General features: G+C 42.0%; 1 protein-coding gene and 1 long non-coding RNA gene across 10 annotated transcripts in view; one reads left to right on the plus strand and one right to left on the minus strand.

Moving 5' to 3' along the window:
• Positions 1 to 313: 313 nt before the first annotated feature.
• Positions 314 to 22,359, plus strand: KLF9 (Kruppel like factor 9). Of its 3 annotated transcripts, none has more exons than XM_038401891.2 (2): positions 314 to 1,609; positions 21,726 to 22,359. In XM_038401891.2, the coding sequence occupies exons 1-2, from the start codon at positions 1,108 to 1,110 to the stop codon at positions 21,953 to 21,955; spliced, it is 732 nt and encodes a 243-aa protein (XP_038257819.1). In that variant the 5' UTR covers positions 314 to 1,107; the 3' UTR covers positions 21,956 to 22,359. The 3 variants fall into 3 exon arrangements, 2 of the variants coding, with proteins under 2 accessions (XP_038257819.1, XP_043371101.1); XM_043515166.1 differs by lacking the exon at positions 21,726 to 22,359 and adding an exon at positions 13,208 to 13,833 and having other exon boundaries at positions 411 to 1,609; XR_005292973.2 differs by lacking the exons at positions 314 to 1,609; positions 21,726 to 22,359 and adding exons at positions 10,399 to 11,951; positions 13,208 to 13,833.
• Positions 4,909 to 24,652, minus strand: part of LOC122460383 — a 32,183-nt gene continuing 12,439 nt past the window's right edge. For 5 of the 7 annotated variants that reach the window (XR_006281651.1, XR_006281653.1, XR_006281648.1 and 2 more), the window contains 2 exons: positions 21,716 to 24,088; positions 4,909 to 10,400 (listed from right to left, as the gene is read on the minus strand). This is a non-coding gene — a long non-coding RNA (uncharacterized LOC122460383). The remainder of the gene's footprint in view (positions 10,401 to 21,715; positions 24,089 to 24,652) is intronic. The other 2 variants (XR_006281649.1, XR_006281654.1) reach the window with 1 other exon arrangement.

Below are 24,652 nucleotides of genomic sequence, written 5' to 3' on the forward strand. Positions count from 1 at the left end.
TAAAGAGAGTTTTATTCAGGCTGGAGCTCAGTAACAAGTGATTATGACCATATATTTATTTCAAAAAGAAAAGGCGGACGCGTGGCACCTTAGAGACTAACAAATGTATTAGAGCATAAGCTTTCGTGCTCACGAAAGCTTATGCTCTAATAAATTTGTTAGTCTCTAAGGTGCCACGCGTCCTCCTTTTTTTCTTTTTGCGAATACAGACGAACAGGGCTGCTACTCTGAAATCTATATTTATTTCAGATTCCGCCCCCATCGCCCTTTTAAATCGCAGCTCTCAGACTCCAGGAGTAGCACGAGGCATTGGGAGGAAACATTAGGATTGGCCGGACTCCTCGTTTATAGACACGCCTCTCGTGCAAAAAGGCTCTTCTGACTGGAAGGGGGAGAAGGTAAACAGAGTTGAATCACCCTCCCCGCTGGCCAATTGGTGGGGGGCTTGGAACCTTACGTGATGGGATTCTGCGAAATTGTTCCTGAGCAAGAGCATGCCGGAACAGTGAGGAGCGGCAGGCGAGGGGGGAGTGAATCAGGCAGTGGGCAGAGGGGGGCAAGTGTCTTGTAGACCTGGAGCTTTGTCTGCTATTTCAACACAGCGTCTTGATGAGTGGGTGAATGTGCAGGGAATTCTAACGAAGGCAAAGCGGCTGGGTGCATCTCCTGAGCTCCTCCTGCGATTTTTTTTTTGAGGGGGGGGGGACACACCTTAGGTCCTTTTTAAAACGCTGGATTACTTGAAATCACCACTAGTGACAGTATTTCCAAGAGAGCCTTATTATAGCCCGTCAATGTGCTTGTCATTGGGAGTGAATTGAAATCTGGAGTTTCTGGTGATCACGGGTAAGGGGTCTAGGAGTGCAAGAAGTCCCAGTGTAGCACCAGTGTGTGGATGCTGCCTTTGGAGTCATGGATTGTTATATAAAGATCAGTGGCTGAATTCGACTCCTTGCTTGGATACTAACGCACACCGCCCCAACCCCTCGCTACTGATCTTGGAGGCTGAAGGCACCAGGGTGCTGATTAAAAACCCCGGGGGGTACGACAGAGAAGTTTCGGTGCCTGGATTTTGGTTCTCTTTTTTGGTGGTTATTCGTCTGCAGAATGTCAGCAGTTGCCTACATGGATTTTGTTGCTGCTCAGTGTCTGGTTTCCATTTCCAATCGCTCTGTAGTACAGGAACAGGGGGCTCAGGCTGCAGAGCTACTGAAAATGCCTGATGAAGAAGTGACCAAGGACCTGAATGACCCCAGGGATGCCTGGAAGGATTATTGCACATTGGTCACAATTGCTAAAAGCTTGTTGGACCTGAACAAGTACAGACCCCTCCCAACCCCTTCCATCTGCAGTGACAGTGTAGAAAGTCCAGATGAGGACGTAGGATCAGACAGCGACGTGACCACTGAATCTGGGTCGAGTCCTTCCCACAGCCCCGTGGAAAGACAGGATTCTGGCAGTGTGCCCAGCTCTCTCTCTCTCCTCCACAGTGGAGTGCCTGCAAAGGGGAAACTAGCCACTGAAAAGAGACACAAGTGTCCATACAGTGGATGTGGCAAAGTCTATGGAAAATCCTCCCATCTTAAAGCCCATTACAGAGTGCATACAGGTTAGCTGTGGTCTCTCAATTGCAGAGGGGGCTGTTGGGGTTAACTCAGTGTTACAGGGCAGCATTGGCTATGCAATACTGATTTTAAGTCATGAACATTATCCTTGTTCTTAAATGCTGCAAATATAGACAAATATTAATGTTAAGGAAGTTGGTTGTCCTGGTTTGAACTCCTTAGAGATTATTTTACTCTTTAACCTGTTTTCCTCCCATCCTCCATTTTTGTCTCTCATCCTTGTTGTTAGCTATGAATGCAATGGCTTTCTGGCTACATTCAGTCTATGAAAGCACGGTATGTTACTGAAATTATATGGAATGTTTAGGATAGAGAGCAAAGGGTGTTTTATGGGTTTGTCATGTTGAGATTTTTTTTTTCTCTTCCCTGCATCTGTAGCACTGAGGTTTACATGGAGAAGATCAGGCCAGTAGAGGAGCTGTTCAGTCTAAAAATGGTATAATCTGCTTCTATGAGAGTAGCAAGAATTAACCAAAAATTGCATGGAAGCTGCACACCCTGTATGCAGTAGAGCCTTTTAGGGACTGCTCAGTATTCTTTTAGCCTTATGCTTCTTGTTTTTTGTGCTGGCCAAGCTGGCTTTACATTTGGCCAGGAGTCTTCAGAGAGTTTTAAAATAACACTGATTAGTACAACATAGAATTTTGACAAGATAGCCAGTCAGATTTCAGAGCTTCATTTTATTCATCCTGTGTGTTAGGACTTGTCCCCATGAGCTCTGCTGTGAGATTAAGGGTGTGGTCAGTTTCTGAGGTCGTGGATGGATGACGAATTTTACAAATTCTCATAAGGAAACCTGTAAAGTTTAACTCCTACGTGAATCAGAATGTGAAAGATTTAGTAATTAATGAACTAAGATCTGAAAAATAGAGGAGAAAGGCAGTGTAAACTCCATCTTTAGAAATGTAACCATCCTTGACAAGGCAAATATACTTTGATTAATCAGCACCCTGAAGGAAAGTTGTGAGGTGGTTAATATTCTAATTTACAAAGATGATGAACTGGTATGCCTCTTAAATCAGACTTGCTGGTATAAGGCTACAGCACACTGGGTCCTAAATTATACGACAGCCACCTCCATTATAACCGTTTATATTATAACACTGCTTTTAGCAGACTCCTTTTGTGAAGGTATTGAGCATATTTTTAATGAGCAAATGTTTTTAAGGAAATGCTTGCTCTCCCCCCCCCATAAGCATAGCAAGAATAGAGGGGCAAATTCTCTGCTGATGTAAATGGGCACACTTCCATTGCCTTCAATGGAAGGTGGCCCATATTTTTAAAATACAAGCACATGAGTATGATGCACACAAACTAGAAGGGCAGCTGCTTTTAAAGATTAGATGTTGGGTAATTCTCAACCACAGTTTTTAACTTTCAAAGCTAAGTGCATTCCAAAGCTTTACAATTTGTGTTTTGATAGCACCTGTTCACTATCATTTTAGTTTGCTCCCATGAGGGGACTGGATGGCAGAATACTAGTAATACAGGGTTACAGAGCTATTTATTTTAACATCAGTGTTCTTCTGAATGCAAGATAGGGCAGTAGTGGCCAAAGGTAAATTACCAGTATATTATGGCTGTTTGGTGGCCTATGTGAAATGAACTGGTAGTCTGAGTCTAGTTTCTAATGAATGGGTTTCCACATCTCTCCCTCTCTCTCTCTCTCACACACACACACACCATAAACTCCATCATGACAAACTTGCAATGTTGTTGGCAAAATCAGCAGGGACCAAGAACTGAACGGACCTTAGGGGGAAATTTCAAAAGCATGTAAATGACTTAGGCACCTAGGTACCTTTAAGGATTTGGGCCCTAAGTCCACCATTTAGGCACCACTGACACTTTCAAAGTTGGCACTGAGCTGCCACCTAACCCCATAGGTGCCCAAGTTTCCTAGCTGCCTTAGTTTCCGCTGGTCAGCATTTGCAAAGCTACCCCACAGTTAATGAGCTGCTCCAGCTCAAGCCAAAGCCCCAAAGTGAGATTACATGGGGGGATGCCTATCTCACCAGTGGGGCCTGATCTGGTAGGCATGCTCTGAACATGTCTTAAGACCTGATACTCGTTAGACCCCACAGCTGAAGGCAGGTCACCAATAGGTGGAAGGACAAAAGAGTGCCCATACAAAAGAGACATGGGGGCACAGGGAAATTTACAATGAGCGTGAGAAAGGTATCAAGCGAGAACAGGGGAAAGAGACTGTTTTGGTTGATAAGACATGGCCTACCTAAGTGGCTGGTCTGGCTTAGGTGCCTAACTCCATGAGAAGGCTCGTGGCTGAGGATCCTGAGTGGTAGGAGGCACCTATCTTTAGGCCACATGCACCAAATCAGCCACTTAGATGCCTAAGCCCCATACCTCTCCTTAGCATTTCACTCGTGGCTAGCCTAGACAACTCCCTGGTCAGCTGACTGGCTTCTGAAAATCTCTTCCTTAAGTGCTTAACTCTCCCTATGCATTATACAGGGAGCCTGAGTGGCTGGCTGCTTAGGGTTTCGGTGTTCAGATGAAGAAAAGGAGTACTTGTGGCACCTTAGAGACTCACAAATTTGCTGAGTGGAGCAATACCTAAATACCTTTAAGGATCTGGGCTTAAGTCCCATGACTTCTAATGGGACATATGCTCCTAAGTCATTTGGGCACTTTTGAAAACTTTACCCTTAACCTAACTTTTGACCCCTTCCAGGTACCTATTTAGCCTGGGGGGATGGGTCACATTGACAGGGCAACAAAGAGAGTATTGCATTGTCCAGGCTATTCCTGTTCCATAGAGGACATCAGTCTCCAGTAGCGTCACAATGGGGTTTTTCACCAGAACTAAATTCGTAAGACTGGATTTGCTAATATGCACAAGCTAGCTCAAGTGGTTTAATGGGTGAGGTAGTACGGTAAAATGTTAACCTAGCAGTAAAAAAAACAACCCCCAAAACTGCTACAGTAATTGAGATGTCCACAGGCTCGCCTCAAAAACTGTAAACATGGTAATTGTAGGCTTTTTTTAATTTAAATTGTCATGCAAATCCTTTTAATTCAAGTGTCTGAATAAAACCATTACCACACATGTAAATTGCAATAGGAGACACCATACTGGTACATGGGGCTGTTTAAAAGTTGCTGTAAATAAGAGTTGTGCATAATGTAAAAGTAGAGAGTCAAAGGAAATCAACAGCACCAGAAGTTAGAAGGTTACCTTCCAATCATAGCATCTCTGTTGTAGGTTACTTTGTTCTTTTCTGAACTTTCTCTAATAGTGGTGGTGGAAAAAGAGGAGATCATCATCACCGGCAGATATACCACAGGGCACCGCTGCAATAGTTTGAGCAATAGTTAAGAGCAGATTTATGAAAGAAAATGGCTATATCTGAGTCACAGTTAAACTCCCATTAAACAGGCTTTCCTTTTGGCCTAGCAATACTGTACTACTTTGCATTAAAATGAGGAAGACCTGGGTTTGATTACCTGTCTTGTGGTCTCCATGCTGAAGGGCTAATATAGCAGCATGCTTAGCTCAGGGAGGGCAGGTGAACAAGAAGAATGGTTGTGTGTTATTCAACAGCAATTCCTATGGTAAATTAAGAAACCTCTCTGATTGCCTGTGGGAGCAAGGAAAGGAATGCAGTCATGCTCATCCTGTTGGGTTGGTAGTCATTCCATAGAACCTTATGGAGAAGGAAAAGTCCACCTGAACTTCCATTTATATCTTCCTAGTAAAGAACTTTGTGGATAGAATGTTGTCCTGATTTTTAAGTGAACAAGTCAAGTTAACTCGACAAGTGAAATTTGTGGGAGAAAGATCATTCCATTTGCTCACTTCCAGCCCATAGCTACAGATAGAAACTTGAGAAGAAGGGAAAGACATTTATCATAAAACTAGGTGTTTTATTTAAACTCTGTCTTTTAACCTACCCTACGGCCTGTGTGGTATCTGCCCAACCGTTTCAGATCCAATACTTAGAACTATGGTAGCTAAATGTAGGTGAAGATTTGCAAATTTCTGGCTTGCAAAAGACAGAGGAAATGACAGTATCATTTCCAGTTTGTTCCCAGAGCTCAGGTATCCATCCTATTCTGAAGTAGACATCAACTGGAATAGCATTTTGCGTGTTGACATGCAAATTAACATACGACACTTTAGAACTTAACCCCCGCATAAGATACGACTCCACTGTACTAGATTTCCATGGGTATCCACTTCATATGTGGCCTAGGTAAACCCTATTCCACTTTGCTTCCAATTTCCTATCAGCAGTATTGTATATCAAGTAAGTTTTAAAGTCAGCGCATGAGGCAAAAATCGCGTATAGTCAAAAAGAGAGAGACGGAAGAATGAAAGAATAAAAAAGGGAGAAAGACTACTTCAACGTCGTTATGCACAAACCAGAGTGCTTCAGGATGGCCAGGAGCATTGTCTATGATCAGCAATGCTTTAAAGTCAAGTCCTTTCTCTTCGAGGAACCACTTGACCTCCAGAATGAAACACTTGTGAACCAATCCAGAAATAATGCTGCCCTCACCCAAGCTTTTTTATTTGATTGCCAGAACACAGGCAGAGTTTTGTTCTTGCGTTTTAGGGCACGGGGATTTGCAGCCCTGTAGAGCAAGCCTGGCTTTATTAAATGCCCAGCTGTATTGCCACAAAACAACACAGTCATACAGTCTTTAGCTGTTTTGAAGCCAGCGGCTTGTCTTTCTGATGTTGAAGTGTAAGTGCAGTTGGGAATTTTTTTTCCCAGAAGAGCCCAGTCTCATCAGCATTAAAAACTTGTTCCAGAAGATAGCCCTTTTCTTCTATGATTTTCTTTAATTGTTCGGGGTAGGCTTTTGCTGCCTCTTCATTGGCAGATGCAGCTTCACCAGTAGTCTGCACGTTTTTGAGGTTGAAGCGGTTCCTTAAACTGTTAAGCCAACCTTGGCTGGCTTTGAATTCCTTATCAGAAGGCTGTCCCTCTTCGGCGGGAAGTTTGAATAGCGCCTAGAGGCTAAGAGCCTTTTCTAGCAATGTGATGCCATCGATAGGCACACGTTTATGGTTCATGTCTTCCAGCCATAAGTTTAATGCCTTTTCAGTGTTCACTAAAAAGTCTTATCACACACCTGGCTCGTCACCTTAGCAGTTATTGGTGCAATTGATGCCACGGCTTTACGAATTTCTCTCTCTCAAATCTTGATGGCACGAATGCTAAATTCGTTGCGGCCGTATTTACGCGCCACATTGGAGACAGACAGCGTCTCTCAATAAGTCCAACACAGCCAGTTTTTCCTCCAGCATTGGAACAGATCACTGTTTCTTTGGTTGAGCATCAGATGAAGTAGTTGGCTTGCGTTTAGGGGCCATGTTGTACGAAAAATACATATCTTTAAACACTAGAATCACAGCGCAGCAAGATGCTCACCGGACCGGCGGGCAGCAATCGATCCAGTGGGGGTCAATTTATCGCATCTAGTCTAGACGCGATAAATCGACCCCTGAGCACTCTCCCGTCGACTCCTGTACAGTACTCCATCACCGCGAGGAGTTTTTTTTGTTTTTTTTTTTTTTTTTTGGCAGAGTGCGTATAGTTGAATTCACGTAAGTTAAATGCGCATATGATGCGACTCCACTGTAAAGGTTAATGTTAATAACAGTGTACTGCAGTTTTTGGTGATTAAATAACACCACAAATATTCAGCTATGTTCTTGAGTAACAAACTCTCAGCACTTTCCGGTGTGACTAGAGTTAACTTTAGCTGATGGAATAGTAAATGATACTCCTCATCAAGAGAATTACTTCATGAATGGGAGAACAGAAAAAGCTGGGTGTAGCCTCCACAGTTCACCCAAAATCTGTACCTATAAATCAAGGATTACTCCAGTGCCATCTTTGGAAGGGGAACAAAACAGATAAGTCACTAAGGGAGATCAAGACAGTACCCTGGGCAAATAGGATTCTTGAATTCGACACATAAATGTAAAATACACATGCCGGATTTAAAGTCATTCCAAGAGTGATACATTCCATAGCCACAGAGAGGTATTTCTTGATTGCATTGGCCAGGGACATATATGACTACACATAGTGTTAACTATCTAAAGTGATTCCTTCCTTCATTCATTCATTTAAACAAAAAAAAAAAAAGCCATTCATCTCCATGGTTTCATGAACCCTTAAGATCAACCTGGCATTTCTTAATGTGAACTTGCTTTCCAGGGCAGAGATTTGATTTCTCACTGCCTTTGCAGCCTTTAGCACTCAAAGTAGATGCTCATCAATAGTTACTGCCATCTTAAATTTTTAATGTTTATCTTATTCTCTCTATCTTGAAAAATGGTTTCATAATGTCTACTCATTGTACACATGGTCTGTCTTTTATTAATATCCCGTTTCACCCATGCATAGCAACTAAGCAAGTTCAAAACGTTTAGTGACCACTCATGTACGTTGTATTGGTGTGAAACTAAAAAAAACACTGGCACATCTTGTTCAAGCTGATAGAAGATGAGGGATGAAGTACCAAACTAAGTTACAAGAAGAAGAGGACTGCATTGTCAGAGATTTCTTTTATCTCCTTAACTGCTCGTTCAAAACCAGCCCCTCATCTGATGATTGGTTACCTATGGCCTGCCTCATGTCTCCTGCTCAAAACTAGCTGGAAAATTAATATTTAATTTTAATGATGTCTGAGTTTTGGAATGAAACATTAGTAAGAGCAAGATTACTATTATAAATTATTTCTGGTAGCACCTATGAAGTGCTTGGAACTTTCCAAAAAGCAGAGGGGGCCTGGCCACGTTCCTCAAGGAACTCGCAATTTAAAGACTGTTTCTCTCTCTGTCCTGAGGATAGGGGAAGGATGCAATACATATACAATTATGTTTAGAATGTGTATACAAATATAATGAAAATAGGACATGTAAAATTATACCCAAACTACTACTCAGTTGTTGTTGTCAGTGGCAGCTTTCCCATGAGCATGATAAAGGTGGGTCTTCAGGAGAGACTTGAATGTGGCAAGGATATGGGTCTTCCAAATGAACTCTAAGGCTATTCCATGCACAGGGAATAGCATAGAAGGTACAGAACGATAGGCAATACAGTTGCAGACAGAGGGGCAGTCGAGACTGAAGTCACTGGTGCAGTGGAGAGGCCAGGTGGAAATGGGTGGATGGTTGATTTAGAGTAGTACAGCGCATTAGCTTGGAAGAAGTCTCTTTGTCACCAATTTATATTTTGAATGAGGGTAGAGCTGGGGTTTATAGCTTTTTAAAGTTTTTAATAAAAAAAATAGAAGGTGAAAGGAGGGTGTAAACAAGGAGGATGAAAGAAAGCCAGTAATTGGACAAATGGCAATTGGTGGTGATGGTCTCCCCCATGTGGCAAGAGAGGAAATGGGCAGCAGCATAGGTACCAGGAGGCTAATTCTGTAGGCTGTCTGTTACAGGATTAGTAGAAGCCTACTCAGTTAGGGAACCCAGGCAGACTAGAGGCCCTGAGTGCTCCATGTAGCAGACGCACTTGCTCCTAAGATTTGGCTGTAAATGCTTGGGCATATTAAATATTCATAATGAACAAGGATTTTCCTGTATTATAGGTGCTTGGAAGATATAGATCCCCTTGAGTGTGCATGAGGTATATACGTTCTCTGCCTCCTCAATAGGGCCTTAGAGCAACCCATGTCAATATGTGAGTCAGAACCAATCCAATAGTGCAAGAGTTTTGTAACAATATAACAGAAGCTATGCCCTTGAACTCCTCCTTTGACATTTTGCCTTTGGTAATATTCAGCAACAGGTTAAGGGCGAAGACATGGAATCAGAAATCTGAGTTCTACTGTCCAGAGGGAAGGCAGGGAGCAGCATTTCTGTCACATCAGACACACAACTGATTGATGCTGCAACACAAACTGCATTGTGAATCCAGGCCCCTTATCAGTTTAGGCTGCTCCTGACTGCATTACTTTCCCATTTATTTTCTGAACTATCCCTAGTCTGTCGGACAGTACAGATGTGTATATTAATGGGCAAAGTTTGGAGCATTTTCTTGGTGCTTTTAAGTTTCAAATGGAAATCTGAAATCTAACATTTTTAAGCTCCTTATTCAGTATACGTTACACAGGTAGTGCATTTATAATATGGCTGAAGATCAGATAGCAGTGCTCAAAGGGCATCTTGATAAAAATGTGTGAAACCATTCTTCTCAGGGATTTATAAAAATGTGAAAACTTGTATTGTTACTGAATGGACATGTTCTCTATCCAGGAGAAAAGTGTTTGTAATATTTGATAAAATTTGATTACATTGCTTGAAAGGCTAGGAGGGTGAGCAAGTTAGGCAAAAATCACTCTTATTTTCAATATGCTTTTTTGTATTTATTTATTTATTTATTTATTTATGAGAATTAAGTATTTGTTAAATTTCACATTTGGAAAACTACCAAAAAGCGTTAATGGTCACAGAACCCCATCAAAGCAAGGAAAAGCACATTTAGAAGGGAAATCAGAGAACAACAAATTGGCCTTATCTCAACTGCTTTAGTTTATCCTTTCACACCAAGAATGTAACTCCTGTTGCCAGCAGAGGACATACTGGAAGAGCTGACTCTAATATTAGAGTTATTGCACCCTATTGTGCCTTGGTATTGGAGAACACTTGGTACATTTCTTCCTAACCTGATTTTGTCTGTTTATACATGTAACCATTAGGATCACTGTGGGCGAGTATATTCACCTTCAGTTCACTGCACTGCAATACTGCACCATCCTCACATTCATAAACTGACAGAGCTGCCAAACCTGAAAGAGAGGAAAGGGTTGGGGAAAACCAAGTTAAGTTTAAATTGCCAAATCCTAGGATAGCAAAAAGAGCCCATTTCAAATAATCCTGATTGTCTTAATACTGTGTTTAGATGCCAGCCAAGCACTCTTGTGCAGGAATGTTCTGGAATGCCATGCCGGCATTTTTTGGGGGAGCCAGAATGGCATTCCAGTACTGCTGATAATTGTAAAGTAAACCAATGATAGTGGTTATTGCTTTCATTCTTCACCTTGCACTATACTTGGTCAGTGCGTATGCAGCAAAATGGTGCATTCCAGCTTTTTTTTTTTTATGGCTTGAGAACTGATGCTAATTATAGTGACCGGCACCCTATGAATACCTAAGCCAGAATGTGTCTCAGGTTGTCCTGTTGAATAGTCTAGCACACTTATTGATTGATTAACTAATCAATCAATCGAGGGAATTCATAGATAAAATGAAAAAACATCTTTTTTTTTTTGCTCTTGAACATAGGGGCAGCAGATGTAAATTGGTGCAGTCAAAGATGTACTGTAGGAATCAGGCAGCAATACTGAGATTAAGTTTGGTGGTTATGTGTATGTTGTGGCTTTGGATCTTACCCATACTTGAGCAATTTGGCAAGCTAACTGCCATTTAAACCTTCCAGCACACCTGTCATGTGTCTGCCCACAAAATTACTATCTATGGGGCACGGGAACATATCACACTGTGGGTTGTACTTGCTCCAAGCAAGGCTAGCTACTATGTTGCTCACATCACTGTGAAGCTCCACTGGTACAGTGCCATTGTAGATACAAAGAGGTGGTGCAAATTGTCCTCCCATCACTGTCCCACAGAGCACTAGCCACCACTTAGGGGGTCTTTTTAGCCTAGTTCTTCTACCTTGCTGGTTCAGGATCAAGTTTTCTGGAAGTCCCTTGCCTGTATAAATAGTACTGCTTACCTTCAATCTGATTGTGTGCTTTTTTTTTGTCAGCCCCCTTAGTTTTGTGTGTTTCAGCAAGCCAATTTTGGAACAATTTCAGAAGGAAAATGCTATTGTGAAGGAATGCTGCGAGCTGGCCAGAGGCAGATACCAAGGTGCTTGTGAGATTCAATTGCAGTTGGACTCTAATTAGGAAAACGTTGGATTATGACTGAGTGACGCAAATATAGCGCGTGGCAGGGAATCACCCACTTGGGGAAAAGACAACACCAGGAGAAAAGTAAAAGGGCCACAAAAGAGCCTGAGATAACTGCAGCCAGTCCGGGGTAAGGAAGAAAACCTGCCTTTTTTCCCCAATGAAGTGGACAGTATTTTTGGCACTCATCCATCTACAGAGCATGAGATACTTTGGAAGGCACTGTGACACCTAGCACCTGGGCCATCAGGAGAAGAGGAAGGAGAAATATTCATCATAGCCCAGTCCATGACAAGGGATGTGGGCCAGGACCAGGAGGTGCCTGAGACCTTACCAGGATTCCAAGACCTCTTTGGAGAAGCTCAAGACCTAGCTACAGCAGCCAAACAGGTTGGGGTGGACGTAGGAGACAAAGGAGCACGCAAGGTACATTGGATTTTATTATTTGCAGCATTTAGGATTGGTTTTGCATGCTTGGGGGCTGTGGGAACATGTTCTTTGGTTCTTTCAAACACCATACTCTTACTGTGGGTGGTTATAAGATCACATGATGCTAGAAGACCCCATTCTCCCTGGCTCTGCCACTACAGCATAAGGGGAAGCTTTCTTTACCCTCCCTCCCTGGTTCAGCTCCCCCAGATTCTGTCAGGATGGACAAGTCCCACCATAATTCTCCACTTTTGGCTACATAACCAGGTGTCCCAAGTAAGGGCAGAAGTTTCAGGCATGCAGTGAACTTATCACAGGGCCAGGCTCAAAATGGAGGGCAACCAAGGAAAACCTGTTCCAAGAGTCAATCAAACCCTGAAATATCCTAAATGTAAAAGCAGAAGAGTATTATTACAAGAAACCACATACTGTGCAGCATAATTCCACCATGTACATGACATTGTCTCAGTCAGCCCATGTACCAGACAAAGGCATCTGTTTAGCTATCCACTTTTATCAAGCTGTAATTATAGTTCATTCTGCCTTTCTATTTAACATATGAGACACAGGCATAAGCATTACTTGATAAACTGCTCTATACTAACCACCAGTGAGGGTATGGAATAATGACTGTGTTAAACTTCACTGTGGTCAGCCAACAACGCAGGGCAGAAATCTAGAAGAGATAATGTATTGTAGCCATATTTTTCCCCAGTCCTCCAGGAGTAATTGCTGAAAGTCTTTTGTAAAAATCAGTGCTCAATCTGAGCAATCAAATTAGGGGTAATGCTAATCTCCCTATACACCCACAGAAGTTCACTATACTTCTTCAGTCCCAGAACAAGGCCTATATTCAGCCATGAGAACAACTCAAGTGTAGGATTATCAACTTTGCTCCTAATTTGTTCAAACCGAGCTGTCGTTTCCTGTTCTGGAATCCTCAGCCCAAAGATTCTCTCTGTCTCCTGTTTGCCTGGATTAAGCAACTTTTTAGTCCCTTTGAACTACAGCCATCAAGCCCCACCCCTGCACACATTGTTTTCATTCCCGCTGCCTAAGAATTTATTTTAAAATAGGGAGAAAATGTTAGTTTATGTCCTTACCATCTTAAATAGTAAGAACAGAGCATCTTGGTGTAAGAAGGCATTGGAGTGAGAAAGGAACCAAAAGCAGTTACTTTTATTGCATTCCTTGGTACAGACAACCCTGGAATGTCATTAGCCTATTAACATTCTTCTTATTTCTCATTTCAGAGGGCCCGACTGCACCCAGGCCCAGTGTGGAAATGCTGGCACATCTCAGAATGGGACAGCAAAAGCATCAAGAATCACAAATTATTGAACAGTTGACCATCTCACTGGAAGGAAATGGAAATGACTTACAGAGGGGCATGTAAAAAGACTCTGATACAATGTTTAGATTCAAGAAGGAAAAAGCTGGTCGTTTTTTGGAAAGACAAGACCAATTTAGGCAAGAGGACAGAAAACCAATGATGGAATGTATATGGCATGATAGTAAAATGACGCTGCCAGATCAAGAGGTCCATAGAAAACTTCAAAGAGAATACATGGAAAAGCAAAGGCAGCTAGCACTATTCTCCCAGGACCTGTTTGCATTGTACAACCACCTCAGCATGATGCCATGGTACAGAACTGCAGCCCATACTGGACTGGCTCATCCCTCTCTGCTCCCTCTGCTGTGTTCTCCGGGCACTCTGGTGGTGAACAGGACAAAGAACTGGAGTATGCCGGACATGCATTTTATGGCCCTATAGCCCCGTAAACCAAATTTGTGCGTGCTTGGTTATTTTTCTCTGGTTACTTATTGGAAGCTGTCCTGAATGTCTGTGGTTTTAAATAAAGTAAAATTGCATAATTTATTTCAGTGTTAAGAATCCATAAAACATACTTTTAAATTTACTCTCATTACACCACCACTCCATTATGTCATAATTTTCTTTACCCAGACTCAAACAGATATGTTCATACATAAGGTGAAACCCACCATTAACAAAGGAAACAAGGATATTTAAGGACAGCACACGCTAACCCTTCAGGCTTGAACAGGCAGAATGAACATCACCACCCCCTCTCTACACTACCCTGGCAAAATGTAAATAAAGCATCTGATTCGTTTGGTTCACATGCCTGCTACAGCCAGCATTAACAAGTGTTACAGATTCCCATAGCGCTGCTTGTCTGCCTGTGCATACATTGTTGCAAGTTCCTCATTCCACAGACTCTTAAACACTCGCTATTGCTTTCACAAATGTGCAGAATGCAACAGGCAGATATGATGTCCACCATTGCCAAGTGCACTATCGCTGCACGTCAGCAGGCACCTCCACCTTGTTTAAAGCCTTCTAAATGCATACTCCACTACCACACTGTCTCTGTCAAATCACCATTTCTCTGGGCTTTGAGTATGGCTTCATGGCCAAGGGGAGCAGTGGATCTGCAGGCTCAAAGAATCACTGAAAGCTGGAAAAGAGGACGGTCCTCTTTCTCCTACCTCTATCTGCTCTTCAAGAGTTCAGAGTTTTAACATTTTCTTGTATCATGCACTAAGCTTATGCTAACTTCTGCATGAAACCTGTGTGGAAATGAATTTTCCGTTCCACAAAATTTTTTGAAACTTCAAAAATGTTCCCATTCTGCATCAGAATATACCTGAAATTTGAAAATTGCTTCCCTTGGATAGGGAAGAGAAACTGACTATAGGCTGGTGGTTAGGGCATTTTTGGTATACACAGGTAATGCAGAAACACCACATATTGCCTCTCCTGCAATACGTGGTGATTTTATTTTAGGAGCTCCAGCAGAAACATTTCTGGCTGAGCGAAGAGTGAGCTCTGACATTTCAGCCTGACTTCCATTTTAAGTTCATGTCCTGGTTATTGCTGAGCTTCCCAAAGAGTGATGGGATTTTTGACCTTTTCTCCCACAATTCTCTCGGAGTCCCAGAATGCATTTCCAAATGTTCTGCAAGCCATTGCTTCAGGACTTTGTGCCAGAAGGTGTGAGTTAGGCATTGAGAAGGCAGTACAACCAAAACCCTTGAGTAGAGTGCTGTACAAGGATCTGGGGTAGACCTAAACCCCAAACAGGATGGCTAACATGTACACTCTACACCAGTGGTTCTCAACCAGGGGTCTGGAGCCCCCTTGGGGGCCTCAAACAGGTTTCAGGGGGTCCACCAAGCAGGGCCAGTGTTAGACTCACTGGGACCCAGGGCAGAAAGCTGAAGCCTTGCTGCATGGGGCTGAAGCCAAAGCCGGAGCAACTTAGCTTCGTGGGGGCCCCTGTGGCATGGGGCCCCAGGCAATTGCACTGCTTACAATTCCCTAACACTGGCCCTAGCTTTTATACGCAGAAAACCAGTTGTGGCACAGCTGGGCCATGGAGCATGTTTTATAGCATGTTTGGGGGAGGAGAGCGCACCTCAAAAATAAAATGTTGAGAGTCCCTGCTCTACACGATGAACTCCCAACAACCCCATTCTGTAGTATAGATGCAACCATGGCCTGTTTGTGCACGCACAGCAGACCTATACAATTAAATTGTCTCCTTTCTGGGCATGGTTATTTAAAAAGGCTTTCAACTGCACTTGGAAAGGTAGAGTGGGAAACAGAGAAACCTTGAAAACCAGAGTCAGAGCTCCAATGGTTAGAATTATTCAAAAACAAGTGTCTTCTCCCACTCTCTACTAGTGCTCTAGAGTGACTCACTACTTTGCTACTCCTTTCATCCTTCTTCCTTGACCAAGGGCCAATCTTTTTCTGGGCTAATTTTAAATCAAGATAGTTTCAGAGTCACGTCCCCACTTCATGGACAACATAAGAGTCCTAGTTTAACAACATACAGAGTCCTAGCATATCCTTTTCAGTCTGGGGCAGAAAAGTCTGGCAAGTCTCAAGGCATGCCACGTAGCTAGAAGACTAAACTTCATAATGTATTAGAGGAGCGACTGTTTTCATCCATTAGACTCAGCTTTTACCACTTTCACTAAAGTCATGCATTCCAGTCACAAAGCCTAGCAGACTAGTAAGAGACCAACAGAGATTCTAATCTGGCCTGGCCCTGTCACAACAGACACAGCAAACTCCATCACATCCCTGGTGGCAAATGGCAAGACTTTTAATTGAGGCAGAGCATTCTGTGCAGTTAAAATGGTGGTTGGAAGGCTCTGAATGTGGACATGAACCTGATGGCTCCTTTTACCAATCAAGAGCTTGACCTGGTTATATATCAACTGCAGCGTGACAAGGCTCCTGGTCTAGATTACATCCACAAGTTTCTTTCTCACTTTGGGCCAATTTCCAAAAGCTGTCTACTTTGATTTTTGAATCATTGTACCTAGGAGCAGAGCAAAGGCTATAGCTGTACCCAAGCCAGGGGAGCCATTGACAGACCCAGAGAGCTGCTGACTGAATTCTCTGCTGTGTGTTATTTACAAGCTGTTGGAGAGACTAATGCTGATTTGAATTAGTGAGGTAGTCAAGGTACCCTCAGTTGCCTCACATTCAGGATGGAGTCAAGATGCATCCAAGAGTAGATACACAAAAAACGCATTTGAGTCAGGAAAGAAAGTTGGTGTAGTCCTTATGAGTCTGACAGCAGGCTATGACACCATGTGGCACATTGGGCCGACTGCCAAGCTGCTGCGAAGTATTCCTTGTAGGCCAATGGTGCAGTTCATTCAAGAAATGATCAATAACCAAAGCTTCAGCCTGCAAGTTGGGGAGAAAATCATTCACCCTACATGTCTACAAAATGGCCTCCCAAAGAGGGTCAGTTTTGGCTCCTCTTTTGTTCAATATATACACATATGACCTTCCTGAAACACAGGCCGAGAAGTACATGTATGCCGATTACATCTGTATTGTGGGCCCCAAAAATGACTTCCACAGGGTTGAAGAGAAGCTCAGCCAACACATGCCTATTTTAACCACGTATTCCAGCAGGGGAGATGAATTCTCAATGAAACCAGGACAACGGCAACCACTTTCCATTTAAACAGTTGTCTTGTCAATCAGTTCCTCTCAGTCTGTGTCCCAGGATAGCTACTGAAATTCCAGCCAGTTATCAAATACTTGGAATAAAACTCAACCGTAGCCAGACATCCTGGTCGCACCTGAGACTCCTGAAAATGAAGATCTCCTCCCAGACTGCCTTGATATGAAAACTGTCAGGAGCCTCGTGGGGAGCAGACTCTTCAGTCCTTTCTACATCTGTATTGGCCCTGCTGTTTGGTGTAACTGAATAGTGCTCCATGATCTGGGCGAACAGTTGCCACATTCAGTTTGTTGACATGAAGAATATTGGTCATTCATATTATTAGTGACTGCTTGAATTACACATCAACCTTCAGTCTGTATGTGCTAGCACACATAGCTCCTTCAATGAGAGGCTATTACTATTAAGTCTGAAACTAGCCTATTACATCTCTGGCTGACTGATGTCCCATTCTCAGACCAGAAACAACACACAGTGCCAACTCAAAGGTCTGCTCATCTTCAGAGGAGTTGTCCCACTCCTGTGGACTGGGGGTGTTACACCCCTGCTAATCTCTCAACACCCCTTTGCCATGGCAACTCTCACACTTTTGGACAAGAGCGCTACAGATGATCAGCGTCACCAGGAGTGCTGAAAACTACATCATAGATTGGAAGCATTGGTAGGAAAGAGAATCTAACACACTAAGTAAATTCAGGAGTCCATCACTGCACCTTCCTTCTTGTCTATATGATTGTACATCTTGAACCAACCTCAACAGGCTACTCTCTGGTTCGTCCAGAGTTGCCACAACTATGCGAGAGCTTGGCCTGAGCTGTAGGACAGCATTGCAGATAACTCACATCGTGGAAGAGTGCCCAATCTGACATCAGAATGGCAGTTTACAATGCCTCCATTGATACAGAGCCTGGACATTAAGCTCTGAAATCTATATATGACAGAGACACTAAGGTCAAAAGCAGCGGTTCTCAAACTGTGGGTTGGGACCCCAGAGTGGATCACAACCCCATTTTAATGGGGTCGCCAAGGCTAGCTTAGACTTGCTGAGGCCCAGGGATGAAGCCTGAACCCCACCACCCCAGTCCAAAGCCCAAGGGCTTTCGCTGTAGGAGGCGGGGCTCAAATTACAGGTCTCCCTGCCTGGGGCTGAAGCCCTTGGGCTTTGGCCCCTCTGCCCAGGCCAGTGGGGCTCAGGCTTTGGCTTTGACCCCCCCCCATCAGGGCAGCAGAGCTTGGGCTGGCTCAGGCTTCGGTCCCCCCTCCTGGGGTCATGTAGTAATTTTTGTTGTCAGAAGGAGGTTGCAGTACAATGAAGTTTGAGAACCCCTGGCCTAAAGCCACCATTTTCTGGCCAAATCTCAGAGAATCTACTCCCATCATTCTCCCTGAATTCTTTGCTTTTGACTCTGTCAGTAATCCTCTCCTTGACATCTTATCCTCAGTGGGCCTTTGTGATATTTTCCTCTCCTGATTCTCTCTCTTCCTCTAGCTAGTCCTTCAGCTCTAACTCCTTTCCTCTCATGCCATCTTCACAGATTAATTTTAGGGATTCTGATATCTGTGAATGCAACCTATGGGTGCCTAGGACACTTCTAATAGTTATTGCCCATTCTTGAAATCTTTGTTTCTGAAAGTGTTCAGCAATGCATTTTGGGTTAAGATAATGGGTTTTTCTCCCCACACACAGAAGCACATCAGTCCATGCTGCGGGATCTGATAATAAAGGGACAGTAACTTTTTAGCCTAGGAAGTTGAATTGAATTGACTTGAGCAGCTTTGTTTTTCTCTATTGGAACTGTGTTGGTGGCCTGGGTCCCCCTTTTTGTTTCTTTTCTCACAACTCCAGATGACTTTAGTTAGTGAAACAGGAATACTAGAAGAGTGTGTATTCAAAAATAATCATCCCAATTATGAGGAGTGCTTCAGAAAGGAAATAGAAAGTGCAAGTTTGTGGATACAACTCATACAAACCAAGTTCTAGTCATTTTGTTCTATATAGCTCTTTATATTGCACTCATTACCACAGAATCTGAGTGTCTATAAGTTATCCTATACAAATACACTGGCTGATACCCGACTGGCAGCTGTCTTGGTGAAAATTCAAGATCCCATAACACTAGTGTTCTAATCAGGATTCTCCATCTCAATTTAGAAAGCCAGCAAGTAACTGATTTTAGGTCCTGATTCAGAAAAGTAACCCTGTTCAGGACAGCACTTAAGCATTATATGAATAAAGTTAAGCATATGCTTAAATGCTTTCCTGAACAGATGTTTATGAACTAGTAGTGGAAACAAATTGGCACTTTGTTCGCTTACATAGTCACTGTGCATCTAAGGTGAAATCCTGACCTCACCGTAGTCAATGGCAAAACTCTCATTGACTACTAGGATTTCACCTCAAGTATTTAGCATCATTGTAAAGTGTTTTACATAAGCCAGAGTATGAAAGGTAGTATTATGGAGTTGCTGATCTTGACTCCATAGTTTAAAAATGAGTCAAGTTTTCAATTTAAGTTTAAAACCATTGTTTTGTATAAATCCCATTAAGATGGCAAAAGTCCAAAACATAGATTATAAAGATTAATACAATTTATATTTTTAATGGCAATTTGATTAAAATTGGGTTATTACAGAGAGTAATCAGCTTCAAATTGTCCCCTTTTCTGAAGTTTTACACTGGATTGTCTCACCTGATTTCTAAAAACCTTTGAAAGAACACTAAAGTGCCCTGGGATCTGTGCTTTGCACCACACATTGCTCGTCATGCAATGATTAATACAGTATCAGTTATACATAAGTGTCCTTCATTGGCATCATAATTTTAAACTTTTCTCCATAACTGAAAAGAAATGCATTATACTAAACCTGCTGTAATGAGCAGTGATGCTGTAACATGGTCACTGGCAGGGGAGAGAGATAGAAAGAGAAAGAGAAAGAGAATGAATGAATGCGAGCCATCCCTACCCAATACTCCTCTAACCTAGGGGGATGCTCCCTGAGCAGGGAAAGAGGATATCATAAATTCAAATTTCACCTCCATTGAATGTGTTTAATATTTCCATGAATCTCACCACCCTGATTATCAATCAAGTCCTTGAACCCCAATTCTAGAAGGCAAATATGAGCTGGCACCTCATTTTACAAAATTAGGTTAACAGAGACATTGCACAAGTTCACTGCAGGTACAGTCAGAAGTAGAAGCCAGGATTAAAAATGGCAGACCCAATTAGCATCCCTTAGCCACACAGCCTCTCTGATTGAATGTGCTTTGGTTAGCCTATCTAACTCCTAAACTCTCTTTTCAAGACCTAACAATAGATCCTGGGATTCCTGATCTCCAATATGCTATTGTTGTCTGGTAAACAGTTTAGTAACCCCTTGTGAAAGCGTGTGTCAGGTCCTCTTGTGACTGACCTGAGGGTAGTAAATACTCTTGTAGCTCTAACGATAAAGATCTGGTTTGGGGGTTAAGGGTTCAAACCTTGCTGTTGACCTGTGTAAGGGGATATTCTGATTGCACGTGACAGTTTGTCTTTCAAGTTTTCTTTTTAAATGCAACTGTTTTATTTAATTTACACAAAGAGAAGATATTCCATAACACATTAATAATTTATTATAATCTGTACTATTGGAATATGTAAATTATAGCATGACATCAAAATACAGATATTTTGTATTTCAACCATTGGCATCTCTCCCTTGGGGACCAATTCACTGAAGTACATCAAACCAGTATAAAACACTAGGAAAGTAACACACAAAGGCTTCATGTGGTGACAGCGAAGGTTGCTTCAGGAAACACCCCACCAACTGACAACGTGAAAAGTGTGGAAACAAAAAGGTAAGGGAAAAGTGTCCTGCATTTCTTGCCACTTTCACATTGCCCGCCGTGCTGTCAATAACACACTGCAATGCTCCACAAGGTTTCATTTCCCCCTCCACCAGATACCCATAAGCAATATGTACCCCCAATTTCATCAAACTTCTACTCTAATGCAAAGCCTTAACAGTCACCTCAGCAGTGTTAGGGCAGAAGAACTTCTCAGCTGTATGGAATGTATGGCAGTCAGACGTGCTCATCTGCTCATACAACAGCTTCAGAGGCCTCTTAAGATTTTGCACTGGAGTTTGATGAAATCAGGGTATATACTGGTTTTTGGTATCTGTTGGAGGGAGACATGAAACCATATGGAGCATTGCACTATATATGACAGCACTATAGGCTATGTGAAAGTGGTAAGAAATGCAGAAGACTTTCCCCCTTAGCTTGTTATTCCCTTCATAGGTGCTGACTGTGATTTCCCAGGGGGTGCCCCACCTCTTTCTGCCCCAGCTCCGCCCCTTCCCACCTCCTCTCTTGAGCATGCCCTGCCCCACTCCTCCTGCCCAGCACCTCTTGCACCCGCTGAACAGCTGATCACCAGCGGGCGGGAGGCCCTGGGGAGGAGAAGGGGAGGAGCTGATCAGCAGGGCTGACGGTGGGTGCTAAACACCCTCTTTTTTTTTTTTTTTTTTCCTGTGGGTGCTCCAGCCCCGGAGTACCCACAGAGTCAGCACCTCTGATTCCCCTGCTTTTCAGGTTGTGAATTGGTGGCATATCCCCAATGCACCCTTAACTGTCATTAAGCAACAGGTATATAAATTTATCGATTTGTGTAAGCTCTGTGGTATTGTTTGGTATTGCTCTGCTGTCATCTTCTAGATTCCTGTTTTTCCTTCTAAACTTTCTGTTTTTATCATCATTACCTTCCTACAGGAGAGCGACCATTCCCGTGTACATGGCCCGATTGCCTTAAAAAGTTCTCTCGGTCAGATGAGCTGACTCGACACTACAGAACCCACACTGGTGAAAAGCAGTTCAGGTGTCCTCTCTGTGAGAAGCGGTTCATGAGGAGCGATCACCTGACAAAGCATGCCCGTCGCCACACTGAGTTTCATCCAAGCATGATTAAGAGATCAAAAAAGTCAAGCTCCACCTCATTTTGAATGATGGACTACGCTGGGGGAAAAAGACATTGGTAAAAGCATAACTGATCAGCACAAGAAGTCTGCCACTGTACAGTTAATATTCCCTACTTGCATTTTTAAAGCACATGTAGCTGAAATTTAAAATAAATATTTTGTCCCCCGTGCTGATAACAGTCTTAAATGAGTGACTGCTGAGTGAGGATGGGGGCAGAGATGGGGATCAGAGTAGATGATTAATTTCTTTTGTAACTTAAAGAATCAACACGGGTGTATATATGTCTGACTGGGTGGTCTGACCTGTGACTCCACAATAGTGATTCCAAGGTCTTTGTGATTGCTGTCATAAACATGTTTTGTTGAACAATGTAATGCTGCTTGTATTTAAAATTTGTTTAGTAAAACCACTTTCCAAATCATTTAAATAATTCTCAAGTAAAACTCCATAGCATACATCTTAGAAGTGGGTTCACTTCCATCTCAGAATGATCCATCATTTAAAGACTGTTAAGAAATATATTACATGTGTTACTAATACCACCTGATTGATATTCAAAAGTAAGATGAATTTAGACTAAAGAAAACTGGGTCTAATTTTTCTTTGTATGAACTATACTTTTGAATTTTTTTTTCCAATAAATCTGTGTACAACATAAGCGGATACTTTAAGAAGAAAAAAGTAACAAAAAGCAAAACTCAGACTTTGACATCATGTGTATTTAGCTCTATTATTCAGTTACCAGAAAAAAAATATCAGTCAGCCTAAATAATGTGGCAGGAGTATGAAAGGAGAAATATACTTCTCTGAATTGTTCCTATAATTTCATTTGACAATATATACTGTACTATATGAATGCCACTAACAGTGCTTTATTCTGCTGTTTTATTTGAATGGATGCATAACAGCAGCTACCATCTTTAGAAACTGCTGCTTTTTAAAAGTTTTTTTTCTCTTCATACACTTGCCTTAAAGGTTTATTCTCATCATACACTTGTCCAACTCCTATAAAGTCCAGTGGGAGTTGTGTGCGCTATGGAGAGACTAGACCTTTCCTTAAGAGCAATCTATGCTAATGGAAACAGCTAAGGCTCCTTTATCTTTTCATAGCTGTTGTATAGAGTTGAGGGGAAAATCATGAGATAATTAGAACTACAATAAAGAAGGCATGTCATAATATTCCTTATGACATGAGCCTCACCACTAGATAACTTGTATAGTACTTGTGTGTCGTATACAACATATTTTATTATAATGGCAATGTTACATTTATTTAAAAGCTATGATTTGCTCTTTAAGAGGAGTTAAGACATCACTGAAGGAAAACTTAAGATTATCTGAGTTTTCATCTTGTTAAGTTAAAGGCATGAATTTAAAAAAAGATTATTATGGATTTTTCCCTCTTCATCCACTTGTATGGTGGAGAATTATGTTTACACACTTTTCTTTCCAGAAACATTCTTCTGGTCTTTTGTTTTTACCCCTCCTTCAAAAGAAGGAAGGTGAGGTGAAGCCCTATTACAGACATCTAGGGCCAAATTCATCTCTGAATTAACCACACTGAAGTCAGTGGTGTTAAACTGGGGATGTTATTTGGGTCCTCTTGTAAAACTTTGTATATAAAATCTTGTTAGTACACCTGCAGCGTCAGTTTTCTTCTTGTTTCACCTGATAAAAAAGCTTGCTTCCTAGAAATAAAAATCTACTCAGAAGTAGAACATTTTCTTCTACAATTATACCTGGCTTCCAGCTTTAGAGACCAGTTTGTCTATAGCATTTTTACTTGTGTAGTTCATTAGAAATTCTGTCTATGTGAAGAGAACTGCTTTTAAGGCATTAGGGATATTGAGCAGTCTGTGGAATAAAAAGGGAGGCGTTTTCTTCAGTGAAGACATCAGGAAACCAAGCACACTTTCTACCTCCGTTTCAGCTTTTTGAAACAGTTATTTTAAGAAACAAGCATTCATTTCTGGTGTCCAAAATAACTTGTAGGGACATTTGTTCTTCCTAATAAATAGGTAGCCTGGCTATTTCTATTGACCCAATGTAAAAAACGTATTCTGCTTACCAGTACTGTAACTGCTGCCTTGGGGTCAGGACCATGTGGTAGCCCAGCAACTCACAAAGTAATATTTTTACGCTCGTCCTCCCCTTCTCTATTAAAAACAAAAAAAACACTTAACAGAGTTTAGAGTCAGTTCTACAATCCAGCAGCTGTTCTATGTATACTGTTGCCATTATGTGGGACAAGTGCAGTACTTAGCAAATTAGGGACGGATCATGTGAGATACTGGGTGTCCTTACCTCCTATTGACTATGTTGGGAGCTGTGGGTAATCAGTACCTCTTGAAAAAACAAAAAAAATCAGACCATTTAACTATCCGTAGTAGCCTAAATATGGATATAGGTGTCGAGCTATAAGCAACCAAGCTTGAACATTTGGGGCAGAATGTACATTTAAACAAATGTCATTAAATTGTTTTTCATGTTATAAAAAAAAATGTAAGGTACTCTCACAGGTACAAAAAATGGAATGTATAAACTCATGTCTATGTTTGTGAGAAGATCCTGTCTATAAAAATTCCCCAAACAGAAACCAACATTCTAATTTGCTTTAATACATGCTGTATCTCAGTCCAGTCCAGATGGGATTAACATGGTTCATTAACCACTAACAAAATACATTGAGAAAGTTTTGGGGTTTTGGTTTGTTTGTTTGT

This window comes from Dermochelys coriacea, chromosome 5 (genome assembly GCF_009764565.3).
Source record: "Dermochelys coriacea isolate rDerCor1 chromosome 5, rDerCor1.pri.v4, whole genome shotgun sequence".
Taxonomy (NCBI): domain Eukaryota; kingdom Metazoa; phylum Chordata; order Testudines; family Dermochelyidae; genus Dermochelys; species Dermochelys coriacea.